General features: G+C 39.4%; 1 protein-coding gene across 6 annotated transcripts in view; it reads right to left on the bottom strand.

Annotated features, from left to right (window-relative positions):
* Positions 1-18599, bottom strand: part of FAM53A (family with sequence similarity 53 member A) — a 97940-nt gene that overhangs the window by 10087 nt on the left and 69254 nt on the right. For 5 of the 6 annotated variants that reach the window (XM_077815949.1, XM_077815947.1, XM_077815951.1 and 2 more), the window contains exon 5: positions 13439-13546. The exons of the other annotated variant lie outside the window; for it this stretch is intronic. In XM_077815949.1, the coding sequence (XP_077672075.1) occupies positions 13439-13546 (108 nt within the window). The remainder of the gene's footprint in view (positions 1-13438; positions 13547-18599) is intronic. 6 annotated transcript variants of the gene reach the window in all.

Here is an 18599-nt window from a genome sequence, read left to right as displayed (position 1 = left end):
GGGTTCAACCCCTACAGGACAAGACAAAGGCCCTGAGAAAGACCCAGTTACCACCAAGAAGCAGGTGTGGGCTTTCCTAGGTCTAGCCACGTAGTGCCAAAGGTTCACGCCCCATTTCATGACACTTGCTGCACCACGGACAGACTTCAAGAAAGCCAATGCATCTCAAGCAGTCCAGGTTACACTGGGTTGTCCCAAGGCCTCTACCAAGATAAGGATAACCTCAGTCAACAGCCTGTGTGACAGTATTTGGACATCTCACTCATGTTTATGTTACAAATGGATACTTCCACAGTTGGACCAGGAGCAATACTGTCAAAAAACATTCAGGGGGTGGAATATCCTATACTGTGTATAACCCTGAAGCTGCAGCCACAGGAGAGCAGATACTCCACCACCAAGAGCATGCTGGGCCATCAAATGGATTGTAGGGGCCTTACAATATTATCTTTTAGGGCTTCCTTTGACCTAGTAACAGACCATGCAGCCCTTAAATGGTTGCAAGTGAGGAAGGACACTAATACATTACTCAGTAGTATCTATCATTACAACCATATGTTTTTTGTGTATGGCACCGGCCAAGTTCACAGCTCTAGAATGTGGACTTCTTTTCCTGGGACTGATGTTCTTGCAGAAGGGAAGAGATCAGAGTCCTGGGCCTGTTCTGCAGGGGAGGTGTGTGACTAAGTACATCAGGCCTTCTCTGCCCCTCAGTTCCCCACCCAAGGAAAATTCACTCATACTGGACCACCACCAAAACAGTCCTCGAAAGGCTTGGAAGGGCCAAGAAAAAAAAATACTGACCAATCAAGAACCAGCAGGCCAGTTAAGAAGGCTTGCCTGCTGTTGCTCAGGGACAGAGCTGGGTGAGACTGGAACAGAGCTCCTCAGGGCTAACCCAGACCCATACCAGGGCCTTGCCCTAAGCATGATAATTAATTGCTTGCCTTTTGCCACCTTGTGACCCCCCACCCCGTCTAAATGGGCACACGGTCAAGTCTTGAGTTGCCATTTTGTCATTTGATTATTTTGAGACTGACACCAAGCTTATGGCACAGAATACTCTACTCCAAACCTTGCAGATGAAGGTGGGGAGTGTCCACAGAACCATGTATGGCCCAGAAGAGGGCAATGCAGAGCAGCTCCACTTCCCACAGTGGCCCATGAGAGCCACTGCTACTTTTTACTGCTCCCCACCTGACCAAAGAGTCTACCTTCTGCAGAGCTCCTAAAAGCCAAAAAATTGGAATGTTATTAAACTATTTATATTTGGGACTGGGGCCTAACTATGCAGAGTGCTGTGCAAACTTAGAAATGAGACAACCCCTACCCTGACGGGCTCTGACAGAAGAAAAAAAGGCCTTTTCTTTTTTGAAAGGTTTCTGCTGCAAACAAATTTATGCATCTTTGCATAAAGAAAAATTATGCAGTCATTTGCTCAGTCACAAAAATCACATAAGAAAAACTGTTCATATTCCCCCCTACCCTTCTAAGTTTATAGGGAGGTTTCCCCCTCTCCCATCTGATTTAGTAATTCACATCTTTCACTTCAAGCATGAGAGTTTTCACATTTATCATTTAAGACACTAACTCATGAAGATCATATTTCCAGTTTCACAGATACAAAGAAAGTGTTTGTAGTGCTTACTATTGTTAGCATTACACTTACAACATGTATCTTTAAAACTCATATAAATTGACCTCTCTCCAGTCTATCTGCATTTCGGTTTTTGTTTTTTGAATGGGTATCTTGACACAAAGGGGTCTATTCACATTGTTTGCATGAGGGAATTATGCTGACAAGTTCCTCTACACAGATATGAGAATACACTCTATGATTGCTCAGGTTGACATTTCTGAACAGTATATGGATATTGATCAACAAGAGAATGACTGCTTGCAGCAGTAGCAGGTAACAGTATTGGTCTTTAGGATCCAAAACCAACACTGCCATAATTTTTCACTGGAGTTGTATTATGTATGTTTTTGGCTACCTATTCAGAAAGATAAAAACGTACAAAGAACATACAACACATTCCCTCCCGCTTCCCCCACCCTCAGAGTGCAGTACATTTTAGTGAATATAACTTAGCTCATAATATAAGAATAGCTAACTCGCTAAGAGGAAACTTGCAATGAAGTAGTATTTTACTGTTTTAGTATTTTACTATTTTTATTTTACTAATGAATCATCCTTAACTGAAACTATTTCTAAATAAAGAGGACAAAAAAATTATAAACTTACAAATAATTTGTCAAAACTGTTTTTCATGTTCACACTGAACATTGTGCCAGATTTGGACCGTATTTAGCACTGGTGTAAATCCATTGCCTTTGTCCTCTAACATGAGGACAGAATTTGATCCCTTAGGTCTATGAACATTGCCAAATGGTATTATTTCTTACCACTTACATTTGTCATCTTGACTTTTATGCAGGACTATGCATCTTCTACTATACCTGACACATTTAGCAACACTAATGGTCTCATGCGTTCATAGCTGCAACCATCCCATTCATGCTCAGAAGTCCATAGACTCAAATCCCTATGCGTTATTAAAACTATCATTTTGTACTTTTTTGCAGAGTTTACCGAAGGGTGAGGTATATAACAGACCAGTAAAGCTAGCTGTGAATATTAAATTGACATGTATCTGTTGGAAAGATTTATACCAGATTACAAAAGTAAACTTTGAATTTTAAACTTCAAACTGCACTCATTAGTTACTGACAGATGTCAGCCTCACTTACATTATTAGGTTGTGTTGGCATTCTATTATAACCAGCATTTTAAAGGGTTTTATAATTAGGCCATAAAATTCACTCCCAGCTGGAAAAAAAGGTCACAGCCTGGAAGCAATTTCATCCTTTACTTTTTTTTTTTTTTGATACAAAAAGAAAATCAGATTTATATATTCTTAATATATAATCATTAAAAAGCAAAGATGCTAGGAATGTTTTGCTCACCTTAAGTTAAAAAAGGACATTTCAAAATGAATTCTTATTGGCTGTTAATCCAATCTACAGGTGCACCAGGGCCACTGATTATTTCCAGAGGAAAGTTAAACTGAGCAAGTTACATTTGTCTGCGTAAAGGGAAAAATGCCCAATGGACATGTCCAGTATGTTCACTATATCTAGCACCTATAAACTAAAATACAATAGCTGTTATATCTAATATTAACGCTTTCTGACAAGGGCTGTTTTGAGACAACTTAGTTAACATGAAGCCACAAAGACACTGGCATTTCAGTATCAGGTCAATCTGTGCTTTTTAAAGAGGTTTAGAACAATGTTGTTCTGAGATATCCTTTCTTGGTTCAGAAGTCACAAGGTGCTGAGGGCACTTGGCACCTGACAGAGTAGGATGTTTGGATATAGATTCCCTTGCCAAGGTTCACAAATCAAGGCAAGTGGTCATTTATCCTTTGTGCTAGCCAAATGGATACCATACTTGTTCATGGTGGGCTGGGGAAAAGGAGGAAGGCAGGCAGGCTCTTTTAGGTAAGACTTTACAATAAAGATCCTGCCTGTTTTGAGTGAACATTAGAATTCCTATGGCATTTCTCTTAATGGCAAGAGTTTGTCTCAGTCACCTACTGAAGTGCAGTGTGCTGTGCACCAGCTGTCCAACTCCATGATGCCTCCCTTTGGTTTGTAAAGCACTTTTGGAGCCTTTGGATGAAAGGTTGTACATAAAATGTTAAATATCACATAATTCATGTTTTTAAAAGGCTGTAAATAGTCCACGCTACCAAATTTCATGCATTAATACGGGAAATTTCTTTACTTTCTTTTATTGTGGAAAACAATGAAACATGAAAGAACATTTTAGTGATTTCATTATCCTAACTCAAACAAAAGGAAACAAATTTTATTAGTAAAAGCAAACTTATTTAAAAGTAGGAAGTCACTTATTTGAATGCCAGTTTTTCACCACACCAGTTTGCAACATATGACTGCAAACAGAATTATCTATCAATCACCCTCAGAAATATAAATAACTCATTCTGTTTATTCTCAAACACTTTGATATATCTAATTAAGGCCAATGCCAATGCTTAGAGTTATTTTTTTGAAATAGCTAGGTTACTTTCAAATAGTAATATCCGACTATATCAGTGGGTTACAAATATTTACAAGGAGTAGCTTTTATTGGTGTAAAAAAGTGTCTTTCAGGTTTGTACATTTTGAAGAAAAGGAATGTATAATCATGAATAAACTAGTATTTCCCATTCTAAAAATCCAGTGGATGAAATCAAAGTCTAATAAAGGAGGCTGGCATAGGCTAAATTAAGCTGAGTATCTTCCGGTACATTTGAGACATCTGTTTACCTAAGTGCCAGTATCTGTGTACAACAGAAAACGGTCTGTGCAATGCAAGTCTAGCAGAAAGACAGACGATGTGACAGTTAAACTGATTCAGTGAGGTATTTCCCTACAGGATGTATTTTTATAATCGCTCTAGGCTTTGCAACGATTGTGTTTTGTTTTTTTGCACTTTCTGAAGAAATTGCTCAGACAGTGACTTCAGTCAAAAGCAAGTAAAGTACACCTCCTACAGTACAGTTTTACACTGAATACCTTCTAATATATAAAAAAAGAAAAAAAAAGACAGCCTGGTTTCAAAATGAATGAAGCTCTTTCATTCTGGAACTAAACAACTGCAATACCACACCCCACCCAATACTTCATTCATAACTTAAAGAATTCCACTGAATTATTAACTCAGTAAGTGGTATAATTAACTCATTTCTCTTGAGTTTCTAAGGATCTTAATAATTGACCTTCATTCTGGCCAAATTACTTTTAGAAATCAGAAAGTGGTTTTCCATATTAATGATGGAAACTTGCTGAATAACTTCTTTAATCCCAGATGGGAGGGGTGGGGAGGGAAATCAATAATTCTCTCTGCCACCTCCTCAGCCCCAGACGGACAGAACCAGGACCATCAACATAGCCCTTTGGGTACAAGCTTGGAAACATCAACTGAAAATATCTCATAGCTGGCATATTGTACCAGGATTCTTAACTTGATACATGGATACATTGTCAATGAACCTTATTCTAACAATGTTCTAAATCTAAATTACCAATGTTCTAAATCTTATTCATCCTTCCATGAATCAAGTTAAGAATTGATACATGCCAAACAGGCTTGGCATGAACTTGTTTATCACTGACTAATTTAAAAAGCCCACACAGCTGCCTGCAAGCTTACATGGGAGTTTATGGATAGCTCCTTTTCACATAAGGTCAAATGCAGCTGGTCTGGTACTCATTAGCTATTTCAACAATGAATTCTTACTTGTACTTATAGCAACTTGCCAAAGAGGAACAGTAAATCTGCATCGGACATTAAGCTTCATCCTCTTATGAGCACACTTCCAGAACAAAGTACTGTAAGTTTAAGTACTGCTTTTCAGGGCTGACGGAGGGCTACATGGTGTTGAACACTTATGAGAAGGCCAGCTATCTGTAAGACATTTGTTATACAAAGTGACATTTGTAAAAGGAGAAACAGTATCCTTAATGAGATTTCCTTTCCTCGCTGTCCCCAGATCACACACTATTGGGCTGTCCTTTGCAGTCAGAGCACAGGGAGGCCTGCAACACAGAGGCTTCACTTCATTAAATGCCATTTTGGGCCTAATTTCAACATGGTGATCCACTCTGCTGATGCAAAGAAAGCAAAGCACCAGATGCTCTCTGTGTCTTTCACCTCAGTAGTGCTTCATTCACGATTGCAAAAAACTTCAAGCCCCCATTCAAAACTAAGTACCCCCAGCCTGGTCTCTCCTGTCAGAGGACAAAGTGCTGGCTTGTCTTCAGCTCACTTTTGATGCTTGATTATCATCTCCTAGCCTGGCCTACTGCTATCTCCTTTCCTTCTTCCCAAGCCTGCTGGAATTTGAACTTTAAATGGATGTCCTCCCTGGTAACAATAGATAAAAAGGGGGCCTTTGATTGTTCATGCGTTGCTGAAAAGAAAGACCAGAGATTCATCCTGGCTGCAACCTAGCAGGATCTCATCAAGCACAGCTCCCATTCCATTCCAATGTGACGCTTTAGCCTGTAGCTACTCATTCAAGCTCACCGTGTCTATGTTTCCATTCAAAAAGGATGAATTCTTCAGGTTTCCCGTTAAGAAATTAAATGTCGATCCTGTGAATGAAGGGCAACACCAACCTTGGAAAGCAGCCAAAAGGCTCTAACAACACTCAGTAGTTTGGAGTTTATTCAATACTTACTGCTTTCCAGCAGGATTTATAGTTGCATTATTTTTAAAGAAAAAATTACATAATCATGTTTAGGGCTTGGTAATAAACTATTTTTGGCGCCATCTGTTTTTCTAGTTGCTTGTGCCCCACTTAGTAGAATTTACTTTTATATGGCTCCTTATGACTGACCCACTTAAATTGCTCCAGTTACCAGACCCAAGAGCAAGACACAGGTTAGCTATACACAGAATATGTGATGCAATCAAATCTTTCCCAAATCACCTTTTAGAAAATACCACTTAAAAGAAAGCAGACTGAAGATAATCCTGAGTTGGTGCAAACCAGACTGTCTTAAATTTAAAAAAATCTGCACAAGTTTGTAAGTAACAACAGGCAATACATTTCATACAAAGAATGTTACTATCTGGAAAGTAAAAAATGCTCATTAACTGCGTTAAACCATCTGAAAAATGTTTACTCCTGGCAGTGTTTTTCTGAGAGATAGTTGCCAAGTTTCAACCTCATTAAACCCATAGATATTCTGTAACAAGTACATTCTGTCAGGCCACACTACCGTTATAGAGAGGGAAATGGAAAGTGGAAGCAGCTGCTGCAGGCAACTTGCCCCAGCAGAGAGGAGATGGTTCAAACAGCAGCTGCCACCCAGGCAAGAACCCCCCCCCCAAACCCACCAAATTAACTCTTCAAACTCACATTTATATTCTGCTCTTAGCGTGGGACACAACACTGGTGGCCTCCTCAGCATGACAAGAGGGATAAGAGTGAAGGGGTTGCTGATTTCTCAAATTCTGATTCAAGTAATGCTTTGGATACTTGCATACTGATTAAGTTCTCAGAAACACATTGAGTAGGAGCAGCAGTACATTCATCTTGACCCATGACACATCCAAGTTTCCTTTCTAACCAAAATAGCAGCAAAAATATTTAAAGGCTTTGCTCTTAATTATGTCAGATTTAAAAAATTCTACTTAAAACAAGGGAGAAAAAAGTTGTTAGTATTGAACAAATGTTCTTCTTACCCTTTGTGTGGGGCAGCAGTGTTAAAGGTTATTGGTTTACTGGACTTTGCAGCATAGCTATGGGTGATGTTCCTAGAAAATAGGGGTTATGCCGAAAAAGCGAAGAAATGATCGGTATTACGCAATATTAACTCATTTATGTACTTGGAACACGTGATATAATCACATGTATAGGCGCATGTGCACAATCTCTTTAGTGAACTCTAGACCTAGAAATAAAATTCTAAGGATTTCAAATCAACTCTTCAAGCAATCCATATTATTGAAATCAAGTTCACTTGGCCCTGACAGTTGGGTTTTAATCACTTTCTGGAAGAGAGTACAACTAGCATACACTGAGTGAATGGTGGGGGTGGGAGTGGGACGGGGGGGAGGGAAGGGGAGTTTAAATACTCCAACCGGAATAAGTTTTGTATGTCACAACAGTCAATTAAAGGTATACCTTGCAACCACCATTTTTATTTTATTTTTTAATAAAACTCAGCAATTGGCAACATGAATTATAACTCCCAAAGGCTGCTGCACGACCTGCATGTGCATTTACAGAATGTGAATTACTGAAGAATGTGATGGCTGATGAAGGCTCCTGCCTGCAACCAGAGTGTTTGAGACTCACTGCTTTTATTAGCAAACTGTTATAGTTTCCAAACTTCAAGTGGCTGAGGAAACCATCTCCAGCTTTCTGCCCAACACACCTAACCCCGTAACCTGGTGCAACCACAAATTTATGGATTTTTAGGGACACTCACTGATTACTACAGAAACATGCCCTATCAGGAAAAGTTGGAGGAAACAAGCTAACAAATACAGCAGAACCCCAGAGTTATGAACACCTCAGGAATGGAGGTTGTTTGTGACTCTGAAATGTTCGTAATTCTGAACAAAACGTTATGGTTGGGCTTGACACATATCCAGACTTTAGTGAGGCTGGAACCCTGGTATAAAGGAAGTCAGGAATTTGGAAAAAAGTCTGCAAATAGCACTCAAGTGTGATTTTGGTTTGTTTTTTGTGGGGGCAAAAGGAAGGGAGTGGAGAAGAGACAGTACTCTATGGAAACAATCTGATCTACACCTCAAGCACTGAACCATTTTCAGCCAATACCCATGGAACAGTAACACCTGCTATGTCAAAACCGCCCAAGTTCTGCTACAGCTACACAACCCTGAACATTGCCTTTCATCCCAAAAGATAATGAAGTGCTTCACAAAAGCTACATACAGCTATCTTCCCCCCGCCCTGCAGTGGAGTATAGTGCAGCACCCATACAGGGGTGCGAAGGAACATTCAAGGGGGCACAGCGGGACCGGAGCCAGCCCCCATGGCAGGGTGGAGAGGGAGTGCCACCCAATCCCACTCCGCTTTAGCTCTGCTTTGGCCCTGCCCCCAGCCACGGTCCCAGCCCTGCCCCTTGACCACAGCTCCACACCCAGTCCCAGCTCCGCTTCTAGCCTTGGCCCCACTCCTGGCCCCAACCCTAGCCTCAATCCTCTTACCCCTGTCCACATCTCCCCACCTTCCTGGACCTGGAGTGGCGGAGGGGATGCAGATAGAGGTAAGGGGAGGTGCAACCCTGAAAAATTTGGGGACCACTGAATTTGAGGGAGGGGGCAAACCTTACAGAGTCATGAGGTCAGTGTCCACAGAACAGGCAGAAGCTCTCTTTCTAAGGTCAAAAGACCCACTCAGTAGGAGTGCATGAAACAATCTTATTCTGCCAGTGTTCATCCTGTTGGGAGGTGAATCTTTGTAACAAGCAACTATGAGTGGTGAGTGGGGGGTAGAAAAGTTATTATAGACTAGTTACTAGGATACTTTAAAAGTCTGAACTCTCACTAGCTACCTGACCAGATAAATAACCCACCAGATTTATAAATTGCACCTTGTTTTTTAGGTTAAAAAAAATTCTAGAAAGGACCAAGTCACATGCATATTTGTAACTATTACAACTATTTATCTTAGAAATCCTTTTAGCCCAAAACAGGACATTTTATAATGAACAATTTTATCATGAACAATTGTTAATGCACGGTGAATCTATTTCCCCCTTACTAAACACTAACAATATGCTGTTGGCACAAACTTTTTTTTTTGGCGGGGGGGGGGAGAGGGAACAGACATAGGTCAGAAAAATGTGTAATTTAATTTTTTTTTAAACACATTCGTACCATCCTGTTTCATGGGATTAATTGTTAGACTGAGCATACCAGATTTAGCCCCCTGCATCAATCTGGAGTTTAAAGTGAGGTCACCTATTTTGATTTGTTCAGTGTTTAATAACTTCTAATTTGGATGTGTGTTAGCATTTATTAAAGCAGCAACTAATATTAGACACTGGGAAATTGATAGTTATGATGTATGAACAGCCCCACAGTTATTAAGTGGGGATCTTAAGGCCTCCTCTACACTTTTACTGTATTCTGAACCTGACATGTTCTTGATGTCTGACATTAGAGAGGTTATAGCAACTTCATAGTTAAATTTGCATTTAGTTTCAGTCAAAGCAGGTTTAAAATCCCTTAGATGAAAATAAGATGTGCACATCAGTTATACCACTTACTTTTAAAGGTTTTACCTTAAACATGGCTTTATTGTCAAACTTGAAAACTTAATGACAGGTTTCAGAGTAACAGCCGTGTTAGTCTGTATTCGCAAAAAGAAAAGGAGTACTTGTGGCACTTTAGAGACTAACCATGCTCAAATAAATTGGTTAGTCTCTAAGGTGCCACAAGTACTCCTTTTCTTTTTGAAAACTTAAGTCTCAAATACGACCATTTTATTTGAACTTAGTATTACTAATAACTATTTTGTACCAGAGAACCAAATCAAAATTTAAATAAATAGTCAAGTAAGCCTACGTGAGATCTCATTACCCTGCAGAGTTCTTGATTCCAGCCTCCACAGATTTAGGAACTCTTGCAAGGCAGTATGAATTTTGCAGGGACAGAGTGGTAGCAGCCCAGGCACTCTGGGGAGATTAGAATCTCTTCAGGGCACTGGAATCTATTGAGCTCCTTACAGTCTTCTTGCTAAGCCACTTAAGCAAGAAGAGACAGTTTGTCTGTAGAAGCAGGAAACCTTAAGCAGCTCAATAGTAACAGACAACTTGGGTTCAACAAAACCAGTGAAGATGCTACTTTCTCTGTGGAGTTTCCCAGCTGTATAGGAGGTATGTTTGGTGTTTATCAGAGGGAACGTGAGAAAAGGGCTTTCAATTCTGCTTTAAATCAAGGCACTTTCAGTGGGCTGGGAGATTCAAGGATTGAAAAACTAAAAATTCCACACTCCAGCAGAGCACAGGTATCTTGAGCTCATTATAGATTTGTTAAATCCTGCTCCACCCCCTGCAAACCCTTCAAACCATGCCCATATGCAGTACCTTCCATCACTCTAACTCCAGACTTCTCTCACCCTTTGACTCAAGACTCTGGCATCACACAAAGTTGTCAGGTACACAGTTTTCTGCACAAACTATTATAAATTTAGCACTGTACAACAAACTTTATGCACGCAGTGCATAAGGTATGGGGTTCTAGTTTTAGGAGATGTGCACACAGGAAATTCCTACTTTAGCTCCATCAAGTCAGCTCCTTATCATGAATGTAACATTACAATTAAACCTAAGGTTTAAAAAATTTGGAAGTTAAGTTTTAAACCATGAGCTATATAAAAGTTCTTAACTGGTGTTCTGGTTCAGACTTTGGGGTGTTTGTGTAATGAGTAGGGGGGAATTTTGACTTTCTAATAATATTAAACAATACTAATAATTGCAAAGATAATGGAATATAGCTTTTATACACAAAGGCTACTGTGGCTAATTATTTCCATAATTCTTGATGTTTAGGGTTGGAGTTCTCTTTTTAAATTATAACCTTGATACACTACATTTAAAGTATAACATCATCCACTTGTGCAATCTTAAGTTTGTGCGATAATAAATAAGAATTTTTAATTTCTATTTAGACATGCTGTACAGTTGGATCAACACCAACAAGCACATCCGGATTTCAAAAAGGAACGAGGAAACTAGTTTACACATAGACCTATAAAACACGAGAGAACAACTTTCAAAGTCTGAAGTAGCACAAGACGGTTAAGCCACAAGACACCTGTGACACAAATATTATGATACTTTCCAAATATGTACCGAAGACCCCAATTTTCAGATTATGCTAGTTAGACTCTAGAATAAGAGCTAAAAAGCCTGAAAAAAATTCACTTCCTACCTCTAGCCCAAACCCACCTAATCTAAAAAAAGTCTTTAAACGAGTCTGACCTTTTATAATGTAATTGGCACTAAAGAAAAATTATTTGTTTTTAAAAGGTTAAAACCTATGTTTTTAATGAAACAAAAAGTTATGTCACAAGTACTACTAAACACTAAGTTAAATAAAAATACTTATCAATATCATGCCATAGTTCTCTTGTCCTCTCACTGCAAAGATCTTCCACCTTTACCATCAATAGGTGTCAAAGAAGGGTGGCAGGGTGCATAGTGATCATGGAAAACAAGAAATTAACTTTCATACTAGTTTAATGAGAAATAGTTAAGGAAAAATAAAGCCATGTACTAGATCAGTGAAATAGAATAGAAAGTAACTAGCTCTAAACACTTTCCCAAAACATGGCTCTCTAAGGATAAGTCTACGCTACAGAGACCATACTGGTTTAGCAATCCAGCATAGCCCAGTAGCATAGCCGCAGCCTACACCACCTCCCTGAACGAAGTTAGCTATGGAAACAGAAGTTGGCTTCCATTGATAGCGGCATTTACACTGGAGGTTGTTCCAGCACAGCTATGTCAGTCAGGGGTATGTTTTTCAATCTCCTCCCGCTCCCCTCCCACACGTACCTCAACATAGCTATGCTGATATAATTTTTCCAGTGTAGACCAGGCCTAAGTCTTCTTTAGAGGAAAGAGAATGAACAAGTTATAGACAATTCATTAAATTCTGTCCAAGTAAGGGCAGCATGATCAGGTCCCACAGCATAATCGCCTCTGAATTTCTTTAGCCTACAGAGCTTAACACTTTTACGTCTTTTAGGAAAGAAAATTCACATGTGAGAGAAGAGGAATTAGGTCAATTTTTACAGCTGTACTAAGTCAACAAATAAGATGGGCTGAATCCTAGGAAATAAACATTTAGCACAAACGGCAGACAGTATTCCAGTGCTGTACAAATACTTTAAACAGTACACTACTTGTATTCCTTAAACAGACCAAGAGGGTTTTATTTCTTAAAGCATTACAATTTACATACAACACCAAACAGGAGCACAGTCATTTGGATACTGGAAGCAAGGCAGAGCCCCAATAGTGGAGAAAATTAAGGGTTTAAAACCCTTCCAAAACCTCAGAGAATACTTTCAACTATGCTCGCAATTCAAGAAATACACATTTCTGATTACTGTTTCTACTGGACCAGCATCAGAGTCACCATTTGTCATTATCAAAGCTTGCAGAAGTTAGTGAGTTTTGGAAACTAAGAATTCCAAAGCTCCTGAAATGCTCTTCCACTTAGATGCCAAAGGTATGAGAGTTATTCAGCTATGCTGATACTGTACAGGTGGAATGAATGTTCGATTAAGTGCTTCCCAGGTCTCTTGCACACTCCAACATTAGTATGTGAGACTCTCTCCTACACAACACTAACATTCTTAAGGGATCAGGATTTCAACACCTGAACACAACTGGCAGTAATAAGAAACACAAAGAGCACCCAGTATACCCAATACTGGAAAAGCCTTAACTGAATTTATTTGCTTCCATGATTTTCTGTAAGACTCTTGGATACTGGAGACCAGAGAAAGGAGTGTTCAACATTCCCACTCTTTCATTCTTTTATTCCACTCCCTATCCATCATCACATCTACCAGGGGTATATTGAACAGATCGATCCTTCTAGCCAATGACACTTCCTCCTTAATTTGTAGAATTTTAATCAAAGTGGTCCAAAGTAACAAGTTCTGCAGAAGCATTTAGGAGGGAAGCCCCCCGCCCCCCGGTTTTTCTTCTATTGGGGAGAACAGAGATAACTAAGAGTTTGTTTACAAGGTCAAGCTGACCAGAATAGTTATTCCGGAATAGGCGCCTAGGTGGAGTCTCTTATTCTAGAAGAAGAAAGTCCACACTGGGAACTGCTCCAGAATAGCTACTGTGCTTTAAATTCACACCCTACCTTTTTATGGAATAACTTCTCCATGTAGGCAAACTTGAACTCATTCTTCCAAATTATATGTGGAGCCCCGTTAAGACTTGTCTGCTTAAAACAGGAGGTTGTCAAAGTCTGAATGTGAATAAGGGAAAAGAAAAAAGGTTCTAAGTCTCATTTAACCATTTTGAAAAATCTTCCTGAGAAAGAATGCTGATGCTGTTTTTAACATAATCACAACTGAGGGAGTTCCCCTTTGAGTGAGAGAAGCTTGGCAGGTCTGAAGATGCCTTTTGTTGGTTTGCTCTGTGTACCTTGCATTAATTAAGCAGAATCTAATTAAATGTAAGTCTGGTTCAGAGGAGCTCAACAGCATCCCCCAGGTGGAATCAAGGATGCTTCAAGTCCAAGAGAGAGAGGGAGATAGGGACACAAGGTTGCAAAAGAGCAACATGAGTGCTTTTGCTTCTCTAGGGTAAGAACTAGAATTAGCTTGATACATTTATTTTACAAAAAAGGAATGGTCTGGTATATTTAGGTTTCTAGAACAAAATTCATGTGCACTGACAAAAGGGGTATAGCAATTTAAGTCCAGGCAATTTCCATCAGGAATTTAAATTAGTTTTACAAAGCCCCAACCTAATGAAAATTTGTACTATTGAAATGTAGATTAAAATTTAAATTGAACTAAATTAAAATGAAAAACAGACTATAAATCAGTTCAACGGTCTCATTTCAGTTTCATTACTAGTAAGGTATCTTATTTAACTTCTGCAAAATTGTTGTCAGCAAAGAACAAAAAAATATTAAAAATGAAGGCCTTGGTTCTTTTTTTTAAATATAGCTGAATTGCTGTAGGTAGAACCCAGTTCCATCTCCCACAAGCTTTAAAAAAAAAAAAATTCTGTGCTCCATCTTCTTTCGATGCCAAAAAAGGCGGCTTTTTTTTTTTTTTTTTTAAAAACCCTTTTAATGAATCTGAGATTCAAGGTACTATTGAGGGGAAGCTTAGGCAAAGAGGCAAGTTTTACATTTTGCTCTGAACGTGGCAAGTGTAGTGGCCATGCTTTTTTCTTCTCGTAGCAAGTTCTAAATTCTTGGTCCACTCTAACAAAACCTTTTTGTAAGTAAGTGTCAGAATATTAGCACAGCAACTTTTAAAAAATGTTTAACAGGAGTTTATAGTGGAAAGTCTGACTTAACTGTAATAGCTTTTGAGATTGAAAATCCGTATGTTTGAGGCAGTGTCAAAATCTTAGCTGTGAATAAAAAAAGCTGCTTTCTGTATCATTCAGTTTTAAAATTAAAAAGCAAATGCCAGTTCAGTCAGTAATATCAGGATGCAACCACAAGCACACTTCCAAACAAACCAAGACAACGGACACAGAACAATGACACTGAATAATATACTTTCTATGTAAAATCATCTGTTCAGCTTAAATAACTAGACATTAAATTTCAGCTCAGACTGCCTTGTATCACACTACAGATATAGTTAAGAGTTGTGCCACTCAGGAGCTGTGTTTTGGTTTCAACTACACTGTTATGGTTACAGACTTAATGTCCAAGGTCCCTGGTGTCTGATTATAGTAACAGACATCTTTTTTCATCTGTGTTGGCTAACGCAAATATTTACTAGAGCTATTTTGTTTTGATACATTAAAGATAGGCTTCACCTGTCTACCAGCCTGAGTGTTCAGACTTCTACCTGAAAGTTAGGTAAACTACATAACAGCTGTTTGCATGGCACAGCAAACCTAAAGTATTAAGGGTGTAGTCTCCAACTCTTGGAACACTGCAAAGCAGCAACAAGATTGACAAAGGACAATGGGAAACCAAGGCAGAAAAGTTAACTGATTTACTCAAGGTCAATGGCTGAGCTGGAAAGAAAACTCAAGTTTTCTGACTTCCTAATCCATTATCCTAAAAGCAATATTTAGACAGACACATCTGGGTCATATTATTTTAATTAATTGTATTACAGTGATGGCTATGAGCCCTGGCCAGGATCACGGCCTCTATGTGCTAGGCACTGTACAAACACTTGACCTGTAAGGCCGATTCCTCATAGCCCTATTTTAGGTATCTTCTGCCTGCTGCTCCATGATTCACTGACCTCTCAAAAGAATTGCTCCTATGACAGAAAACGTTTTCTGTAAGCTAACCAACAACCCTCCTAATTTAAATTACCTAAGCCCCGATCAGTAAGGAAGTTAGCTGAAGGCCTCATATTGCTTCAGCTTCTGTCTTATCTCTATGGGCTGTGTTACATGCCTTGAAAAATCCTGTTTAAGACAATACAAGCTCTAGAGAACAGAGAAAGACAAGGACCCAAAGACATGAAGAAAAGCTGTATTTCAGGCTAACTTTGGGTCCCTGCTCTCACATCGAGAACTGAGCCCCACCATCTAGCTACAGATGTATTTATGTTAAAATGTTGTAATTTATTTCATTTACTCCTCTTGACTTCTTTTATGAGCTTCAGACTATGTCCGCTGTGAAAAAAGTTCCCTACAAGTCCACTGCTGTATGAAGTGTTGTTGTAGCCATGTTGGTCCCAGTATATTAGAGAGACAAGGTGGGAAAGGTAATATCTTTCATTGGACCCAACTTCTGTTGGTGACAGAGACTAGCTTTTGAGCTTACTCAGACCTGAAGAAGAGCTCCGTGTAAGCTCAAAAACTTGTTTCTCTCACCAACAGAAATTGGTCCAATAAAAGATATTTCTTCACCCACCATGTCCCTGTAAGTCCAGCATTTTGTCCAGGTATTTGAAGAAAAGAGCTTATAAGAACACTATTCATTTGACTCGTGTTTGGTTAATGAAAAAGAAGCCATGCTTCCAGAATAACTTAATAAATACAATAAAATAATAATAAAATGATGATGATGAATTGGTTAAGCACCAACTTTGTGCTCAGTGCTGTTAACACCCACACTCTGTCCATGCTCTGATGAACTTCAAATCTAAATAGACAAAAGATCAAAGAGGGATGGACTCTAAACACTCTTGCTTATAAAATACAATTGGGCCTTAGGAAAAAACTCATTGGTGGAGCCATCCAGAAAGACAGAAATATTAACAAAGTTGTAAACTAGGACCAGACTTCAAGAAATAAAGCAATATTTGAACTCATTGTTCCAAGTCCTAAAACAAAACCACAAACCACTGCAGTATTTATTTTTTTTTAAATTTTGAGATGTACAATGAGCAGCATAAATAACTCTACAGCTACTACAGTTCCCTCTTGCCTTTCCATTCCTATGCCTGTAACAGAATATGGGACAATGCGAGTGACCTAAAAAAAAACGACCACTTTACTCCAAGCAACCTTGTTCTTTCTACAGTTCTCTCAAGAACTCACTTCAGCTATCCTTTCACCACTTTTGCTGTCATATCTAGCCTCAATCCCAGAGCATAGATAATTTGTATTAATAATCATAATATGGTGATGGTCCAGAAGTCCCAGTTAGGACTGGGGCCCAACTGTACTAGGCTCTGCACAAAAACATGTAGAAAGACATCTGCCTGGAGGAACATTCAGCACACACAATGTTTAAAAATAGCTCCAAGAAAACCAGATGCATGCCCAACAAGTTACTGAAAACGGGATGCATATATTTTTGTAAAACATGAATGCTCCCTCCCCAAACAGGAACAATTGGCTGGTACATCAATCTTAACGGGACACCATCTCAAACTCTGTAAGGCAAGCACAAGAAGAACTGTGTTGATAGCCTGAAGCTGTCTTGCCTTCCTTCAAGCGGGGAAAAATTTGAATCTTGCAAACAAAAATAATGGGAACAATATTAAACAAGTTAGCCACACATTTAGACAGCCCCAGTCTTGCTTCTTAGTTCCAGGACAGATCACAATCAATGACATTTGTAGCAGAAGTTCTCAAACCAACACTGGAGAATATCATCTTGGGAAAGTCTGTACAAAGGGTAACCTCTCCCCTGTTACAGAGCTGTGGGAATTAAGAGGTGGTTCAGGGCTGCCAGGCATGGGGAGTGGGCTGCGGGGACTGAGCAAAAGCAGTCAGGCACCTAGTCTCAGCAGCTAGTTCTAGACTATTTAAGGAAATAAGGGCCAGCCTTTCCCTCACTTCTTATGAAGCCAGCTTGGGAGAGACCAAAGGGATGGGATGGTTGGATGATGACTCCTTCCTCTGAAGTTAAAATGATGCATTTTGGTGGGGGAAGAGATGAGAGATATCCGTGCTCAGATAGCACTGTATTTTTGGAGCAGGAAAGGCACATTCCTCTGAATGGCTCTAACTCACTGCCTCCTCCCACTACCAAAAGGAGCTGCAACAGATTTCCCCTCACTGCTCCATGAGGCTTGACAAGGAAGGTCAGCGCTTCTACAGCTGAGGAAAATGACACAGCAGTGGGAAAACAGAGTGCTGCTGGGGGAGCCAGGAAATTGACATTCGCAAAGATTAATCCCACTCGTTACGGTCCATTCATATTGAAACTCTTGGATTGGGATTGGAGTTCCTCCATCAATCATTTGGTATTTCCATCTTAAGTAGTACATCCAAATAGCCACTGCATTAGGGAATGGGTGGCCTAATGAGGTTCAGAGTTATATACACTAATCCACAGCTACCTTCACCTTTAATACAGAATGACAGACCATTAGGATCTGTAGCAGTCATGATTCAAATTTCTCAAAATTTAAGATTAGGGCAGCTACAGCAAACTGCTTCATTTAGGTGCATCCCTCAGGTTCCTGGTAAATTACCAACATGGCCCTCCGTTATGTAGAGTTTGGAGCCGCTCCCAGTTTGCCTTACAAGTCTCAAATGTGGATTTAGAGGATAAACTTATTTCTGCTGTTATTTATGGGTAATACTGCTATTTATTTATTTACATACTGCAGATTCTTATTTCAAAATTGGACTTAAACACAGTTCTGAATACAGTTGTACAATGAGATTTGAAAGAATAGAGAATCTCAGTGCGATGCATAATCTTCCTGCATTACAAAATACATAAATCCTTCCGCAATGTATCTACTGTAAATGCAGGGGGGACGACCCCATTGTGTAGAGTAGTAGCCGAAACCAAAGAGTCCATGTTCAGGAACATTAAGACAATATTTCCTGCAAGATATAACGAAGTGAAAAAGGACTTTCATTATAATAAACACAGTCCAAATTCAAAGCACCCCAAATTGGTC

The sequence above is a fragment of the Eretmochelys imbricata genome, chromosome 4, assembly GCF_965152235.1.
Source record: "Eretmochelys imbricata isolate rEreImb1 chromosome 4, rEreImb1.hap1, whole genome shotgun sequence".
In the NCBI taxonomy this organism is placed as follows: Eukaryota; Metazoa; Chordata; order Testudines; family Cheloniidae; genus Eretmochelys; species Eretmochelys imbricata.
Note: the sequence above shows the minus strand (reverse complement) of the source record. Positions and strands in the feature narration are given on the sequence as shown.